This window comes from Dermacentor andersoni, chromosome 1, assembly GCF_023375885.2.
Source record: "Dermacentor andersoni chromosome 1, qqDerAnde1_hic_scaffold, whole genome shotgun sequence".
NCBI lineage: Eukaryota > Metazoa > Arthropoda > Arachnida > Ixodida > Ixodidae > Dermacentor > Dermacentor andersoni.
The window spans coordinates 270,447,741-270,465,702 of NC_092814.1; the positions used below are offsets into that span (position 1 = coordinate 270,447,741).

The 17,962-nt window shown below is 44.3% G+C and overlaps 1 protein-coding gene and 1 non-coding gene across 5 annotated transcripts in view; both read right to left on the reverse strand.

The window, feature by feature from the left end:
- The window catches only part of Nup214 (nuclear pore complex protein Nup214), a 356,899-nt gene that overhangs the window by 114,061 nt on the left and 224,876 nt on the right, over positions 1-17,962 (reverse strand). For all 4 annotated transcript variants that reach the window (XM_055063139.2, XM_055063141.2, XM_050195519.3 and 1 more), the window contains exons 22-23: positions 14,992-15,232; positions 2,032-2,352 (exon numbers count right to left, since the gene is read on the reverse strand). In XM_055063139.2, coding sequence (XP_054919114.1) covers positions 2,032-2,352; positions 14,992-15,232 — 562 coding nt within the window. The remainder of the gene's footprint in view (positions 1-2,031; positions 2,353-14,991; positions 15,233-17,962) is intronic.
- Positions 9,194-9,268, reverse strand: TRNAS-GGA (transfer RNA serine (anticodon GGA)). Its single transcript has one exon. It is a non-coding gene; the product is annotated as a tRNA-Ser (tRNA).

Here is a 17,962-nt window from a genome sequence, read left to right on the forward strand (position 1 = left end):
CCCATCTTAATGTACTATTTCTTAAAACAATATATTGTGCTGTGTATTAGATATTTTTGCTGGACATCACTTTGTTTTTTCATTATTTAGGTACACAGACTTGAAGAGCTAACCTTAATGCCAAGTTCGCCAAGAGAGAAATAAAGTAAGTATGCTGCCTAAAGTAGTCCACTCCGTTTTTTATACATGCCATATCTGAGATACAGGTGTCCTGCTTCTATTATGAGGTACATTTTTAATCTGCACATTCACTTTGTCCTTATTCTGCAGTGCCCAAATCATCATGGGTGAATACCAAACGCCTGCACCGGCAAGGTCAGTGTAAAGTCTTGAAGAGTCCACTAATCCGTTGGTGGAGCGGGGATCATGCCCAGCACGATTCATTCTGAGATCGCGTTGGACCGACCCTTCTTTTTTTTCTTCAGTGGAATATGTGCGCTATCTGCAAAAAGTAATAGCCGCCATCACACTTTCTTGCATGTGCATGCATATACTCGAAACAGCTATACAAACACTGTAAATAGCCCCTATTCTCGTTTCTTTGTTGTTCTCTCTCATTCTGCCTATCTCTACTTTCTCGTGGGCTGTCCACAGCTCTTTACCCTATCCCACTGCTGGCTGATGTTCAGCTGCTAGCTGTCTGCAAGACAGTTACGGTTCGGCCAACAGAACTCTCTCCTTTTGTTCTTGTGACCACGAATAAAATCGTTTGCTCATGCTTTGCATGCAGCAAGTGCATCGTGACGGTCCGGAATGCGACCCTAAAAACCGAGATATGAGGAGACGAACACAGTGGTCTGCTCTGGCAATTTCCGATTGTCGTGGACACACTCTGTGTTGATGAACGAAAGTGCTTTCCTTTTGTGCAGTCTTCACTAATGCTACTTTTACTACAAAACAGAGACTACTCAGGCCTGATGACCGGCAATGTGCTTCCCGGTGAGAAGGAATGATCATGCCAATGTTAAGTTGTATTTCTATTGATACTGCACACAGCAAAAAAACGACGATGGCGCACCAAGGCAGCAGTCGTCGCTCACGAAACACAAGGGGCGGAGTGGGGAAGAGACTTTTTTCTACCAAAAGCACATCCCCTGTCACTACACCTGCGCTGAACCGGCACAGTATTTATTTTTCCAGTCATGAGTGCATGTTGTCGCCTGGTAGTGAAATTTGAATTACTTGCAAGATGGCTGCCGTGGTACCCCTACCTTAAGTGCAAATGAATTTCCATTCTGTGAAGGTATACCCAGCTGGTTTCATTCTTTTCCAATTGCCAGAGTGAGTCGAGCTTAATTTTTATTCTTACAAAATTGGGCACATGTTAGATATCAGTGTACATTTTTTCTACTTTGGACAAACTGGGTGCTCATTAGAATCTGGTAAATACTGCCAAATAAGACAGCCGTGGGTTTGGACACTTTTTGTTCCTATTTTAATTTGATCCAACAAATAATTCAATTGATTCTTTCAGTCCCACAGAGGTCAAATTAACGAAAGCCCTCTGTAACTGCACGTAAAGGGTGGCCTGTATACAGACCACATTGTTTGGAACATGTGATTCACAATTTGCGGATAAGCACTTCCCGCCTGTACCTACTACAAAATAAGCTATGTTATGCAGAACACCATAGTAGGGTTGCTCCAATTTTCTATGGTGGATCTGGGAAACGTACGGCGGTAGCTTAGTGGCTATGGCATCGTACTTCTAATCTCGAGGTCACAGGTTCAATTCCCGCCGTGGCAGCCGCATTTCGATGAGAATGAAAGGCAAAGAAACTTGTGTACTTATGTTTACCTGTACATTAAAGAAACTCAAGAGGTCAAAATTAATGCAAAGTTCCCCACTATGGCATGCCTCATAATCATACCATGGTTTTGCATGTGAAACCCAAGAATTTAATTTTACTAAATATCGCAAAAGAAAAGAAAGGCAGGTGCTGGGGCTAAATATTGAACCCAGAACTTTTTCTAAGCAGCTCCACAGCTTACATATTCATATGTAATATGAGATGATTATACAACACCAACCTTTTGCGACACTTGAAGTATCTGCCTTCCTCTCATTGACAGCTCCAGACTGCAGTGCAGATGCCTGCGAAAGAGGCACGAAAGGCATAGATGGCTTGACAGCCACAAAACCAGGCTTGGATGCAGGTGGGTCACCAAACTTGAAGCCAGTTGATGCTGCTGATGCTGTCACACTGGGCTTGGCAAAGGTGGGAGCCTGGGCCAGAGCACCGGAGCTGACAGGTGTGGTGCTAGTAGGCCCAAAAGAGAATGCTGAAGCAAGTGTTGTTGCACCTGACGAACCTTGCCCGGCAAGCTTAAACTTGAATTCAGGCTGCGTGACTGTTAAAAGAACATTTACAACAAAAAATTTAGAAACAAATAACAGGATACTAAGTGTAAAAAAAACAAAGGAAAAAGGAAAGAAAAATAAAATGCACACATTCCAGCAGTAATTATGTGGCATGGTGTGGTCTTGGTGTGGTAGTGGCCACATCTCATTATGTCAGTGGTGGCATTTCATGTTAACACAGTGAACGTTTTATATTATGCTACTTCACAGGTACTGACATGAGAGAGGATTCCACTTCCCTATTTCTAGGACAGTGCAGTATTGGACAATGACGACATGCCTTGGGTGGCATACCCTGAAGAAGGGTGACTGCTCATATATAAGAGCCACGAAAGGTCTTCATTGCTGGGGAGAGATTATCTTACGAGATTTCCTGGGAGCACCTCAGTGGCACCAGCATGCAACCTTGCTGATCTTGGTAGGGGAGGGGGGCTAATGCAAGTAAGTTCACCAGAAACACTTCATGCTTCTTTCCCCAATTTTCTGGATAATTATAGACACCGTTAAAGGGCCCCTCACCAGGCCACATAACAAAATTTCAGTTATACCCTGGAAGTTGTTACTACCCTCTAGAGAGTGTTCTACTGAAAGAATATTCCAAAGTGGTTCATTATTAGTCGAGATAGAAATATTTCAGTGCCGCGAACCCACGATTTCAGGAGGCGAGTGTCACCGCCAACATAGACTCTCTCTCCACTTGCCTCATATAGCCACCGCAAGCTAAATTCCTTCACTGCATTCTCCCATACCGGAGCTTGAGGATCACATGTCGCATACCTCAAAGGCCCTGCCTTTTTTTTTGTTCGCTTTTTTCTGTGAGGTGCACTTCTGCTGACGGTGTCGTGCGCGAGCTGTTGGGTTTGTCTCGTTTCGCACAGCACACAATTTTGCACGCTGTGCAGGACAACACCTGATTAGCGAGCACTGAGGCAGGCATGAGAAGATGAAAGAGCATGATTGCGTTGCTGGAACACGGTAGAAAATTATGCAGTTTTGGTGTCTGCGCACGCGATTGCACGACATGGGAACAAGCAGACGAAACGGAAGTACATCCCTCTTGCTGCGGTGCGAAGTAAAACAAAAACATGCAGACTTTCGGTTTGTGTGTTTTATTATTTCCCTGAACTTTAATTCGTCTACTGAAGCAACAGATTAGACAAATAACAGATATTGCCTTGAATATTTCTCTAAGTCAAGTGCCACTATGAGTGACGTCACAGCACAGACATGTACGTAGGCGCACTTCCGTATGTACGTCGCCTCTCCGGCTGGGAGCCTGCCACCAATGAGTAGAAGGGCAAACGCTGTATGGTTTGAAATTTATGCTCTTTCCACAGCACATAGCAGTGCAATACTTAGCAGACACGATCGTTACTGCACATTGTGTGCACTGCTCTTGTCAGCTCAATATGGCCAGACCTGGTGAAGGGCCCTTTAAAGATACTCTGAATAAGTATGAGCACCCTAAACCCATTCGCTTCCACAACCGGCAATCAGCCTGCTGCGACGGCAAAGGCCAATGTCAGAGTGACCGGCAATTCGCCAGCTGCTCAAAGGACGGCTGTTCCTGGCTATTTTTCATAGATGGCAGCACATTGCAGGCTATTTTCTAGTTGTGTTGGGTTTCGCACACTAGATGGACGTATTTTTCTACCCTTTCAGCAGGTGTTGTTTGTAAAACAATGGAAAGTTTCCTGCTTGCCAGACTTCACTCTGTTGTTTTAGCCGTTGCAACCAGAGTAGCAGGTCCGGAAAAAAAAAAAAAAAAGTGCACAGGCTTCAGAGTGGGCTCTTTTTTTTTTTTCCAGCACATACCACCGAAAACTGTGAAGTAGATGTATTCGATGCTGTGCTTCGTTTTCAAGGACCAAGTTCAAAAATTTAAGAGTTGTTCTTAGTGCAAGAAATGCAAAAGTGCACTCTGCATTCCTGCACGTTTAAAGCTTTTTTTTTTCTTTTTAACTTTTCCTGACAACAAAGACTTTTGTGAACAGAATAAATTAGATCTATAAATTTTGTAGCACATTTTAGAGCAATTTTCTTACAGCACCGAACATGCTCAACGAAGCAGGAAAATGTGCCGCAGAACACCAGGTCCGGCAGAGCACCAAATGAACGGAAGCAAAGGGGTTAAATGCTACAGTGAAGCGAGAGCACTGCAGTATACTCTATTTTTACTTTTGTCCAAGGCAGTGTATACAGTGCTTGACACACAGTAAATGATGACAGCATTCATGGTTTCCAAACAGTGCAAAATTTGTTGACAGTTGATCCTGTTGACAGCTCCAGATTTAGCACAATAAAAGGTGCTGCAGCAGCGGTTGCAAATATGGTTTAACCTTGTTATAACGAAGTCACATCCGACACAAAAATAGCTTCGTCATATCCAATATTCGTTATAAACATATATTTGTTACACTGCAATAGCGGTGAGAAAGTTTCTTATTTACTTTGTTATATCTGATGACTTGTTATACAGTGAAATCTCATTAATTCAAACTCTGGTTTATTTGAACTGATGTTGTGGTCCTGTCAAAATTATGCGCATTTCGATGTGTGAAAACGCTGGTAATTCGAACATGTAAGCCACTGTGACAGTTCATTCGGATTTCGAACATACCGCAACTCCGACTGTGCTCTCACCCGCGTGCCAACTCCCGTGGCGGCGCTTCCGACCCAACAGTGCGGCTGCTCGCCGGCTGCTGCTCCTGCCTTCTGTTGCAAATACTGTATTTTGGTGCATGTAATGCACACCAAAAATTTAAAGAATTTAACAGTAAATTCGGGGCGTGGATCATACACGAATTTTGCCTTGAGGTATGGCTTCACAACAGCCTTGAAGCCACACTTCCGGAACTCAACACTCATGTGTCACCTAATGCAGTGCTGCACCTAAGTCCTCTGTTCAACACGCTTCCTCTAATTCGAACTCCATTAATTTCGAACAAATTCTCAGGCCCCTTCGAGTATGAATTATTAAGATTCGACTGTATATGTGTTCAATATAACTATTTCAACTGTACTGATATGCCTCATGTGCCAAGCCTGTAAATGCACCACTGTAGGCTGCCATGCAGCCGCTTTCAGGAGCACTTTCAGGTACGCAGGCACATCTGCCCACCTGTTGCTGCCAAAACAGCTCATATTCAGGACGTGATTTTCTGACCGTGTAGTAAAATATTTTGCGGTGCAGTATAAAGTGTTACTCTCTCTCTCTCTTTCTCTCTGTGGGAATGGGCCCACATATAACTTTTAAGCTGTTTAGAATGATACAAATCATGAACACGAAAATGAGTTCTTTTGATGGCAGCAGCCAACACATGCATACGGTCATGGGTCATGAGACTTTGCTACCAAGTACTGCTCATTATATACTTCCCTATCTTTAAGTGCCAAGTAAATGCATCAATTTAAAGCTAAGGAATTTTCGCTCATGTGCCCTGAAATGAAGGCCTGTTTTGCAAGATACTGCATTTCATGAAGAAATATGTGCAGTTAAAATTACTGCAGGTTTTCACTGACTGATTAGTTATCAAAATATGAAAGTGAATCTATTAAAGGAAAAGAAAATGTATCAGTATCAGTGATATCAGCACTAATTTTAGTAATGCTTTACTGAACAAAAAGCGTAGTTTATCAGTAACAATTTCATTATTACAATGCCAACTGTGTGTGGCTTAGTGCCCATTATTCCCTACCTGGTACTTCAGATCGCACAACTCCCATGCAATTTCTCTTTACGCCTCCCTCAGGGATTATCTCATTCACTCTCTCATCAAGGCACTTTTCTTCAAACGGCACATGGTGAGCATGCCCACTGCCCCTTCCAATAATGGCAGCAGAATGCATTAGAATATTTAAAAACAAAGCAGGAAAAATGGCTGTCTATTAGTGCATAAGCTATCCGATCTGTACCTTACATGTTGTAGATGCTTGTCAAAAATGGAATTTTTTTGGAGCCAAGATAAAATTTATTATGATAGAAAAGTTGGGATGTTTGCCTGTATCGAAAGTCTGACCAGCTGAAAAAAGATGCCTTTGTCCTTTGTTTAAATCTCAATTATTATCAAAAATTAATCTAAATAATTAATGAATTAATCTACTAATTAATCAATTAATCTCAAAAATTAGAGTTGCTAGAATCAACAAGTACAGTCACAGATCAATTTTTTTCACCAAAAATGACCCAGTCAGAAAGATTTCAACAGTAAAATCAATTTCATTGTTTTTAGAAGACCAGAAAAAAGAAGAAATTGATTACAGGCTGTTGCTCGGTTTTGTGCGTCATTAATATAATATCTACTTGAAATTTCATGCTGGCCGAAGTTATGAGTGCCTTCTGCATTCTCCCTCGTGCAGCTCGATGCGAGTCACAAGTAGTTGCGAAGTGGAGTTACCCCACGTGCAACCTTCATTCTGTGGGATTTTCACTTTAGGCTATACTGTACAAAATAAATTCTGAGCTTTTTAGACTTTGTGCCCCCATGTGAGCTTACGCTGCTTCATCGAGTAAGTGCACATACAAACTTAGTAGGTGCTCATGGTAGTTGCCAGCTGATTGCCCACGGACCCAAACTACACTTCACACATGGGGCCGTCAGTCCAGTCCATGCACCTGATGTCAAGCTTTATCTCCCATGTAGAGTGGTACAAACACATCAAGAGCAAGATTGCCACAATAACTTGCTGCTCACCAACCCACCAACTAGTAACCTAACCACTGAGTAACCAGTTCCACTTGATCAAGCGTCGGTGACCAAAATGGTAGTTTGGTTCCGAGTTGACGAAATTCTCTTCGCAGCGGCCATACAATACTCAGAAATCTGAGGAATCGCCTTAACAATGAAAGTGAGAGCATTAATGACAGCCCGAATGGCGGCATCTTTGCAGCCGCCATGTTTGCATTACGCTCGAGGCTTCGTCAGCCGGGCGGTGGGAGGTCTCGACCTGGGTTCAGCGAGGGATCGCATGGTGATGTTACCTAGAGGTTACCTGGAGACATTTGCAGACTGGCTCATTTGCCAACCCTTACAAGTATTCACTAATATATCCGAGCTACTTCTCACCTAAATGCAAAAACTGCGATGCCCATAAGGCGGACCCTACACATATATTTAGCGACTGTCTTGGGCTAAACCTAGGGCAGAACTCCAACTTAATAACACTTTGGACTGGGTGGTAGCGGTGTCCAGCTTGGATCCCACAGTCCAGCTGCGGACCATCAACTGGGCTTTGGAGATTGCCAAAAGTCAAGGGCTTACGGCCACCTCACGCCGCCTGGCAGAAGAAAGAACGCAGTAATTCAAAGAACTCAAACATCTGACGAGAATAAAGTTTTTCCTCCTCCTCGCACTACATGCATGTGAGCCCATCTTCTTCACCAGTCCTGGAGGCGATAATTGTGCCGCTACAGGGCCCCCCTCCTAGTGCGAAGCACGATTGAAAGACATGAAAAAGGTGTGCGTATACAAAGCGTAGCACCCGTTATGAAGTCCAGTCCTGCATCGGGATGTCTGCAGTGGAAACAGAGCGCACAAAGGCACACATTGTCTTGTGCATTGAAGATGTTAGGTTCATGCAATCCGAGAGATAAGTACAGTTGAACCTCGCGATAACGAAATTGACGGGCACCATGAAAAAATTTGCTTTCATGAGAATTTTGTTGTTGTGAAATGAGACAGCACAGATAGGTAATGCGTCGCAGAACGAAACCTTACTGACGAAATTCCATTACTTAACTTTGGCAAGCTTGCTGGAGGATATAGAACTGCATTGCTGGCAGTACAAAGTGTGCCGCACGCCTCGATCAGCAGTGGCACCACTGCAACGGAGCAGTTTTCTCGGTTAATTACTTTCGGAGATATGATCACTTCTGCGAGATTTTGTGTAACTCGGCACAGGACACAGAGCAAAGGCGCTCCATGCCTGCAGCAGCATTTCTCCAGCGCACGCTGTCGCCCGTACGCGCCAACACGTCCGGTGCCAAGCACAAAAGTGATTGCATCTCATATAACCGAAGGCAATCGATCAAGATTACAGCCTCTTCGCGCAAACCTATGCCCGGTGCCAAATCCGCAGGCGATGCTTGTTGGGTGGCACCAAAACCAGCATTCTTGAAGCAAGCGTGTGTATTCCAGGACGATCGCTCAATCACGGCCTGATGCGTAGCACTCCATGTTGTGACTACTATCTCAAGCGCCATAAACAATTCCATCTTGGTGGGACGTGGATTTCCTTCTTTTTGCTGCATTTTTCTCACCAAGGTCCACATTACGCACTGCACTAGGTGTGCAAAAACAGTAATCACATGCCGGTAGGAATGTGCGTGCCGCTTAAGACGGGCGATGAACAAATAAGATGGCAGCCATGAAGTGTTTCCAGTGCATATAGTTCCTTCCGGCGCTTGGTTGTTTTTGTAAACAAAAATTGCAGCGCCCATGCAAATGTAATGTAGTGGTATTTTCCACAATTTTACAGCAAAGATATCCCATTTGAGCACATCTTGGAGCCCGCTAGCCTTGTACAATTAATTAATATGTGGGGTTACGTTCCTGCAAATTTCATTGATGCGGGATTGTAGCACAGATACATTTCATTGTCAGCAAGTACAAAATGCATCGAATCAATTCAATTCATTTTATCTCACCATACACATGGTCGGAGCTCTTGGGCAAAAAGCTGTGCGAAACGGCTTGACTGGGCCCCAGAGACCACATCAAGGTAGAGCAATGAATAAAGAGAAAATCAGACATCCACCCGTTCGTAGCAATTGCTACAAAGGAAACCGGTACGGGTTCCCCAAACGTAAAGCCTCATAGTAGAAGAAAAATTCGTCCTGGTCCGGGACTCGAACCCGGGACCACCGCCTTTCCAAGGCAGCCGCTCTACCATCTGAGCTAACCAGGCGGCTAGCAGATGGCAAGGCGAAGTCGAATTTGTCGACAACATGAAGCAAAGGCAAGTGTTTGACGTAGTAGTTCTGCGGAAACCCACAAGGTGGAGAGAAGTAATGAATAAAGAGAAAATCAGACATCCACCCGTTCGTGGTAATTGCTACAAAAGAAACCCGTACGGGTTCCTCGAACGAAAAGCCTCATAGTTTAAGAAAAATTCGTCCTGGTCCGGGATCAGGACGGATTACCTTTCTCCACCTTGCGGGTTTCCGCAGAACTACTACGTCAAGGTAGAGCAGCGCAACGATGTAAACATCAGTAAAAAACTAAATTAAACGAAAAAATAAGGGCAGGCAGCTAATACAAAACACATAGTTAAATACGGTATCAGTAGCCAAGATCTCATTAGATGTTCAGCACCCACACTTTGAAATTTGACACCTTGAAACAGACACTGTTTGAAAGTTCAACAAAGTTACACATACACTAATGTAGCTGATACATGAAACCATTTCATACATAAGTAAAACTAAGAAAGGAAAGTAGTTCAACAACAAAGTAAAGACAATAAAAGAAATTACAACAGTGGAACAGTGCAGAGGTCATACAAAATGCACATCAAGATCAACAAACTTTTCAATACATAGATATTTAGGGCAGTGTTAAGTGTTTTTGTCATTACGTGTTAAGAAATTGCTGCCTCAACTGGTTTAACATAGGCCTAGTATGAAATGTGTAGCTATTTAAAACTGAAGGGAGATCATATCTTAGTGACTGATGCTTATAATTAGTTCTAAAGCGAGTAACATACCACTTATCAGTACTTCTTGTGGAAACAATATGTTCATGGCGTTCTAGTGATGCGGTTGCAGTTAAGAAGTCATGAAAGAGGCTGTTTGAAGGATAAAGTACACATAAAATTCGAAAGTTGTACAATGTTGTCACGGGAATGATATCATAGGTCACGAACAAGGGACTGGTGTGAGAGAGGTGCGGGCGATTTGCAATGTGCTGGATTATTCTTTTTTTGCACTGTAAGGATTTCATCCTTATTAGTTTTCGTTGTGGTGCCCCAGACAAGATGGCAGTACAGTCAAACCCACTTATAACGATACCAGTTTTAACAATTCAGTTATAACAATGAGAAGCTGCTGCAAATTGACTTTTGTATGTTTTCCATGGTGAAATAACCGGCTTACTACAATGCCCTGATACAACACCCCGTTGGGTGTCTGAGCCGAAAGGTAGTGAAATGCAAAATCCTTGAAAAGAAAAAAGAAAAGGAGAAATTCGAGCTGCTGCTTGATGGGCCGCTGCTCCAACAGCCGCTGCGTGCTCATTTTCCAGCCATCTCAACGCGGCTCTCTCCCGCCGCCCTTCCACCCCTCAGAACACGAATGGGCTGTGCCTATAGCTCTACGCTGCCCCTCCCTCTGAAACACAAATGGACCGCACCAAATGTGCCACAAGCAGATTAGGCAGATTGCTCGCATGTTGCTCGCTGGCTCTCCATTCAGTGCAGTTCTGCGAACAGCTTAATTGCTCACATTCGTTTTTGTTGGTTGTGTCGAAGTCGTTCCTGGCCACGCAGTTTCTCAACTTCGCTTGGCTCGCCGCTCAAATGGAAGATGGCTGATCTGCCCACTGATCATCGGCAATGCACGAAGTTGCCGGTGAAAAGAAAGCGCACGGCTATAGATTTGGAAACTAAGTGCTTCTAACCAATGAGACGATTGTCGCGAACGTGCTTGCATCGGATAGCGACAGCGACGACGGCAGCGATGATGCGGTAGGGTAGGCTGCCTCAACGTTGTCCTCACAAGAGGCCCGGCATGATTCAGTCCCTCCAGGGCTTCGTTTTCCCATTGAACCTTCCCCTGCACTATGTGGAGCACTTCGATGCCTTGGAGAAGGATGTCGGCAAGCTTCATGTAAAGCATGCATGACTGACGGACATAGGCTTTTCTCGTGCAAGCCAGTGATAAGTGTGTAGCAAGATGCTTGTGGCGATCTCTCCTCAGCGTTTCTTCTGGATTTCTCAAGCTGACAGGCTGCCGCGGCAGCCTTCTCTCCATTTTTCAAAGGTCCCTTTTGGCGCCACCAAAGTGATGCTTCGGTGGTGCTCGCATATCACTTGCCACTCGTGACATCTCTTTGCAGTTGTTATAGCAGTGCCATTCTTTAATTCCGGCAGCCGCGGCTTGTTACACGCGATTGGAGCGCCCAGGAAACAGTTAAACAAGTGAACACAATCAGCAGCCAGGCGAAGGAAGGTGGTGGGGAGGGGCACTGGCCTCCCCACCATTTTCTCACATCAGCTCCGCCATCCCCCTATTTTGATTTTTTGATGCAACCCAGTTATAACAATTATCAGTTATAACAATGAAATTTTTGTGGCACTTGAATATTGTTGTAAGTGGGTTTGACTGTAGTTTATGTGGGAGGCAAACAATGCATGATATAGGTTTAACTTTATTTGCGTTGGAAGAAACGTTCGGTAGCAAGAGACCACCCCAATGACTGTAGAAACTTTTTTGCATATATTTACAACATGCAAGTCCCAGTTGAGGTTACTATTAAATGTAACTCTAAGTATTTTATGTGATTCTACAATTTCAATATTCTGTTCTTCATAGGTTATGACATGATTTAAACGAAATGTTTTATTTTTTGCTGTGAAAACAAGTATTTTAGTTTTAGATGCACTAAGTTTCAGGCCGTTTGAGTGTGTCCACATGGATAACTACACAAGAAAATCATCACATTGCTTTCTTAATGTATCTGCATCTGGACCTGGCATAAGTAAGGAACAATCATCGGCATATATGATAAACTTCACTGATCTGTCGGTGATTACGATATCATGTATAAAAACATTAAACAAAAGAGGGCCTAGGAGGCATCCTTGTGGTACTCCATTTTTCACCGGTAGAAAGCTTGATTGGCGCTTTCCCAAGTATACCATTTTGTGGTCCTATGGTCGTTCACTGCGGATATGAAAATATTTCATTTTCGCGAGAATTTCGTTGTTGCGAGTTTCGACTGTACCAGGCAGCACCGGCAGCATAGGTTGTGAGCAAGGTGCAGCCACAGTGATGCTGTAGCGCAAAATCGCGACCTGCTACAGGTTCTCATGGAAGCCCGGGCCTGTAGATGTCAAGAGCTCCAAAAGAAGACCGCCTGGCAGCTCGGAACTTGCGTGGAGATAGCCCAAGTGTTGGTCACTCACAATATATACGTAGAAGTGATGCTTGAGCTGAAGAAACCAGATGGCAGAGTTGCTCCTGCAAAACTTCGGTAGGCCATGCAGCCATGGAAGGTGTGAGCACAGAACATCAGAAGGCTTGCCTGCTGCTGCTTGTGGTGAAATGTTGAATGCCGATAGCATCACGGTTGCGGTAGTCGCTTCAGGCATTGTGAAGGTTGTGCTTGTGGTGTTGCCGTGCCTGCAAGAGTGAAATGTGCGCCTAGTGAAGCCGGTGGGAGAGCCTCTGAATCGGCGACGAGTGACGTGCCCCCGAACAGAAAGCGAATAGCTTGTGGGAACATCCAAGGAAGAAGAGCGACAGGCCGTAGGGTAGTGGAAAGCGTGTGTGTTTGGCCCAGTGAATTCCTTGGAAAGAGTCGTCGCGCAGCTGCCTTTGAAATAGGGAGAAGGCTCATGGACCGAGTAGAGGTTTGATGTTTGGGTCGGTGTGTGCCAACGATCAGCACGGGTGGACCTAGGCGATGTGACATGACAAGACCTGGAATGACGCGACGGTTCAAATGGCGAGAGCTGTAGAAGTCGGGGCCGGGAGGTGGCAGCTGGAGCCTAGAACGCAGCCGGAGGCTGGAATCTTGTTAATAAGGAAGTGGCTGTCCAGCTGGATGACCAGATGTCCGGCATGTCTATGTATAATTCCTGGGCACCCCATAACCGTGGGACCTCTGCTGGACTGCGCGAGGCCACATCACTCTCGCCTTGGTAGAGTCGGTGCACTGACGCAGGCATACCTGGGCTCGGTCGTCCGGTGTAACCAATCTGTTCGAGGTGGCGTGAAGAGGTTCATTGAGTCCACGGTTTATTGAGCCCCAGCCCGGCCAGCCATGCTGCCGCGAGGTCTCGGGAGCGGCCAATACCGCGGCCACTCAGGCCAAGCGCACCAGTGTGTTCCTTTTCTCACGCTACATGCACATGAGCCCATCTTCACCAGCTCGGGAGGTGAGAGACGCGCCGCCACTAGTCTAAAGAATGAAGCGACACATTGGCGGTGTCCAAAATTTTGGTCGTTGTTATACGCTGGTTCTACAGTGTAGGTGGCATTGCCACAGGTAAGTTAGAATAATCAAGCAGGTTTGAAAAATTGGGCATTCAACATATCGGTCAACAACAGCAAAATTATGTGCAGCATAAAAGATCCCTTTTAAGATACCTTCCTACACTGTGCAGAGTAACCACTCTGGGTCCAGATAGTTGCAATCATAGGCCTACCACTCTGCTGCATGAAGGAGGTTCGTTAAAAGCCAACTATCAGTCACTTTAATTTTAGACTCTCGTCTGGGCACATGCTACTTGCCACCCATAACAACACTGACCTAAATGTATGCAGCTTTCTTTTTCTTTTTTTCTACATATTGAATGACAAATTGGCCCAATCATACTTTTTCTTTCGCAAAGGAAGCACTGTCTAAAATGGAGAGGAGGGGAAGAGGCTAATGAGCTGCCACTCGCAATACTGCCAAGAAGCATCTATTAGATGGCAGGCATGGCTGCCATCTGATAGTAGGAGTCTTCACTTTACCTTTATGTAGGCAGAAGTCTACTACACGAGGAAGGAACAGGAGCTGCATCCACCTACAGTCAAAACCACTTACAACAATACCAGTTTTAAAATTACTATATTGGATATAACAATGAGCAGTAAATGTTTGCGTGCCTTTTATGGTAAAATAAACTGCTTACTACAATGTTTCTATGCCGCATTATTGGCTATAACAAATCTGGCCACTGGGTATCTGCACGAAAAAGAAAGAGGCAAAATATTTGAAAGGAAAAAAAAAAGTGAGCTGCCACCATAAGGCGTCCCTGTACTGCGTACGCTGCACAGCATGCCTCTATCTCATCTCTCTTCCAGCCCTCCAAAACACAAGTTGACTGCACCGAACATTGGAGGGGTGACAGGTGTGCAAATGGGAGTCGGGAAACAGGTATGTGAGGCTGGCGATGCAGTGACGGTGCACCATGCTGCGTGCGCTGGATATGGGCAGGTGTCAGAGCTCGCATCTTTTCTTTTTTTTTTTTTTCTCTTTCAAGAATTTTCCATTTTTTTTCCTTGCAGCACACACCAAGAAGCCAGATTTAATTGTTATAGGCAATAATGCGGCATGGGAACATTGCAGAAAGCGGTTTATTTTACCATAGAACACACACAAAAGCTCACGGTGCCCTGCTCATTGTTACATATGAGTATGGTTAAAAGTTAAAGCCAGTAATGATATCAGTAGGTTCGACTATACTTCTTTCTGTCTAAAATGTTCCGATAGCTGACCCCTCCGTTCTCTTTATTTTTTGTTTTTTCTTTGTGCAGCCCGTTTATAATTCAATTTTCTTGGCAATTGAATATTGGTATAAGTGAATTTGACTGCACTCAACACTTCGTTTTGCAGGTATGACTGGTTTAAATGCGGAATGCAACATTTTGGCCAATACCCTTGGGCACTCCACTAAAAGCTTTGGAAGGAAGCCATTCTTACTAGGTGCCGTGAAAGGAGATGGTGAACCAGTCTCCTTGGCGGTGACAATGGCCTCTGAGCGGGTTGGAAGTGGCTTTGTCACCACATTCGTGACAGCTGCAGATGATATTTCTGGTGGTGCCATGGTCAGTGGGCTAATAGTGAGCTCACTAGGAAGCATGGTGGGAAGTGCTGCTGAGGCCTTGTGGTCTGGACCACTGTTGCTGCCTTGTACTGAAACCTCGATCACCTTTGTAAGAGGCTGAAAAAAAAAATGTTAAAGAATAAGGTATCAATACGCACCCATTGTGGTAGTAGTTCATTCTGCACAGCTGACAACCCGGGAAGAGGCCAAGAAAAGTGAGGCTGACCTGTCTTAAGCTCCCCTTACGCAGCAAATCCTACACAAAGAGCACAGCTTTAGTCTTACACTACTTTGTTCTTGCACACCAGACACATCTTAATATCACCTTCCTCAAGGAAAAAATTGGCAGTTTTGCCCGAAGGTCACAGCTCTGACTGCAATAGCAAGATTTAGTGTTGTTCTAGATTTACTCTAACAGTGTCCTAACTATACGCAGGTCTAACTAACGCAGTGCGACATACGCCGGTGCACCAATATTTCTGCCGCCATTAAAAGCTTTTAAGATGACGTATATGGCCTGCAATGACATCACAAAGAAGCCACTATACTGCCTGTAAAGAGTCGCAACAGTAAAATTACATAACTTCCAGGCTTGAGCACTGACACTGTTTTGCACTTTTAATATTTAATAGTCTTAGATGACTTCAGATAAAAGCCATGCGCTGTGAATGTTATGTTTCATGATGTTTGTTTGTGGGCTGCCACGCTCAAAATTCTGAGGATTGATTTATTCAAAAACATAGGAACTGGTTTGAGCAACTTTGGTGGTTGAATAGTATAGCACTCTACCTTGCATTTATGGCATGTATAAACATATAGCATACATATGCCTAAATATATGTGGAGCCCCGTGGCAATGCCGATGGTGACAGCGAAAATTTCCTATAGTGTCCATATAATTGCTCTCATAATAAAGTGAGCTATGAAAAATACCGCAGCATATAGAATAGTCAATAAATAGCGGCGACTTGTTCCAGGCATGTTAGCTCGCAGAAAGTCATATAAAAAACATTTTTTGAAGCCCCTTTGTCTGCTGCAGGTGCTGTTGTCAAACTGACTACTGGGGCACTTGCACAACTTTCAATATTGCAAAGCTCTGAAGACCGAAAAAATTAGTACTCCTCACTACTTTGAGGCCCCAGGAGTGCGATAGAAGCTTTGCTACAGTGTCTAGCGACATGTCTGGTCCTTGTGCGGTGGCTTCAACTTTTCACAATGACTGTAAATGGTTATGATGGCTCAGCATTATCAGTGGTACTGCCGTGGTAGAAGCAAGGACCACACATGCCCTAAAATTCTACCGCACATTTCTAAAGCTACTGCAGTGCTCAAAAATAACCACAACACTTTATCATACCGGTACACTGCACCACAGTTTAAAGTATAATATTGCTATGCAGATACCTTACAGGGTTAAACACAATATTTTGCAGTCACACAATCATCGTGTGCTTCATCCTTCTCTTCTGCTACTGTCTTCCTGCACACATATTTTTCTTCCTGGTGTAGTTCCTAGTTAAACTGTAATATGTCACTGATAAAAAATTACCTCAATAAACTAAAAATGACACTTTCTTCTGGTAACAAACACTTAACTATCAAAACCAGTTTAAAGAAAGGAAAAAAAATTCTCGCTAGTTAGTCTCTATAAGTACAGACCTCCTGAGGATAGCCAAAAATATCTTGCCCAATAATTAAATAGGCCCTAAAACAGTTACTAGAGCCTAGACAACACTGTCATGGATGACTGAGCCAAATACTATTTCTGTACTTGCAGCAAATAGCTTTTCGAGACCTCCACCTAGACCCCCAACAAACCTGATCACGCTGATTGCATTTGTTATATCTGAATTTCATAGTAAGGGGACTTGCCATATAACTTACAAAAATAAAAAGTCTATTAAGAACAGAGTTTATTTCTTAAAGAAGTATGTTATGTGCGTCTTCTTTTTCAAAGCACTGTCTTCTAGCCTCTCTAGGGTGGTCATATGCTCCTTTCCAAGGCGCTTGCTGCTAACAAACTATTTCATCGACGTGATGTAACTAACCGCTGTTGAAATGCTCATGGCAACTGGTAGCAGGTCCGCATCCTCTACATTTTTGTTAGAGCGTTCGTCTTTGAGTAGTGCTCGCATTTCTTGTGCAATGGCTTCATCAGCGCATGGCTCTGCAATCTCAGCGTCGTTGTCCACATCCACAAAGTCATTCCAAGCAACATCAGGTCTGGCCAGTTGCGTGTCAATGACCCATTACCACAGCTCCGCTTGTGTTGGATCAAAGGTAGTTCTACAACCTCGTCTGTTGTTCCTGGGCCCAAAAACCCTGCCTTATGGAAGCAATTCGCGATGCCCTCCACAACTACCTCAATCCAGGCAGCCTTAAGCCTTTCCACAGTGGTGAACAAAAAGATTAAAAAAAACTGCCATCTGCTCAATAAAGTGTTATCAGCATCCACTGGATTATGCGTCGCTGATAGGACACCATGAGCGTGTGAATGATGCCTATGTGGAGCAGCTGAATCTTGGATGTCGCATTCGGGGGCAGAAAAAGCATGGCCACTGTAGTCAGAGAAAGCTGCATGTGGTGTGCTGAACAGTTGTCGAGCACAAGTAGGACCTTCTTGTTCTGCATCACCAAATCCTGGTCAAATTTGGCTGGCTGAATTCACATGTCATCCAAGCTTTTGTCGTGTCTGAAGCACACAGGAACGCAACTTCCAAAGCACCGCGGTTTGTGGGAATTTTCGATTACAAATGGCGGCCACCAGTCACTGCCGTGCACGTTCATACACAATGGGATGGTAATGCGAAGCTTATGGTACTTTCCACCAGCAAAAGTGTCTCCTCT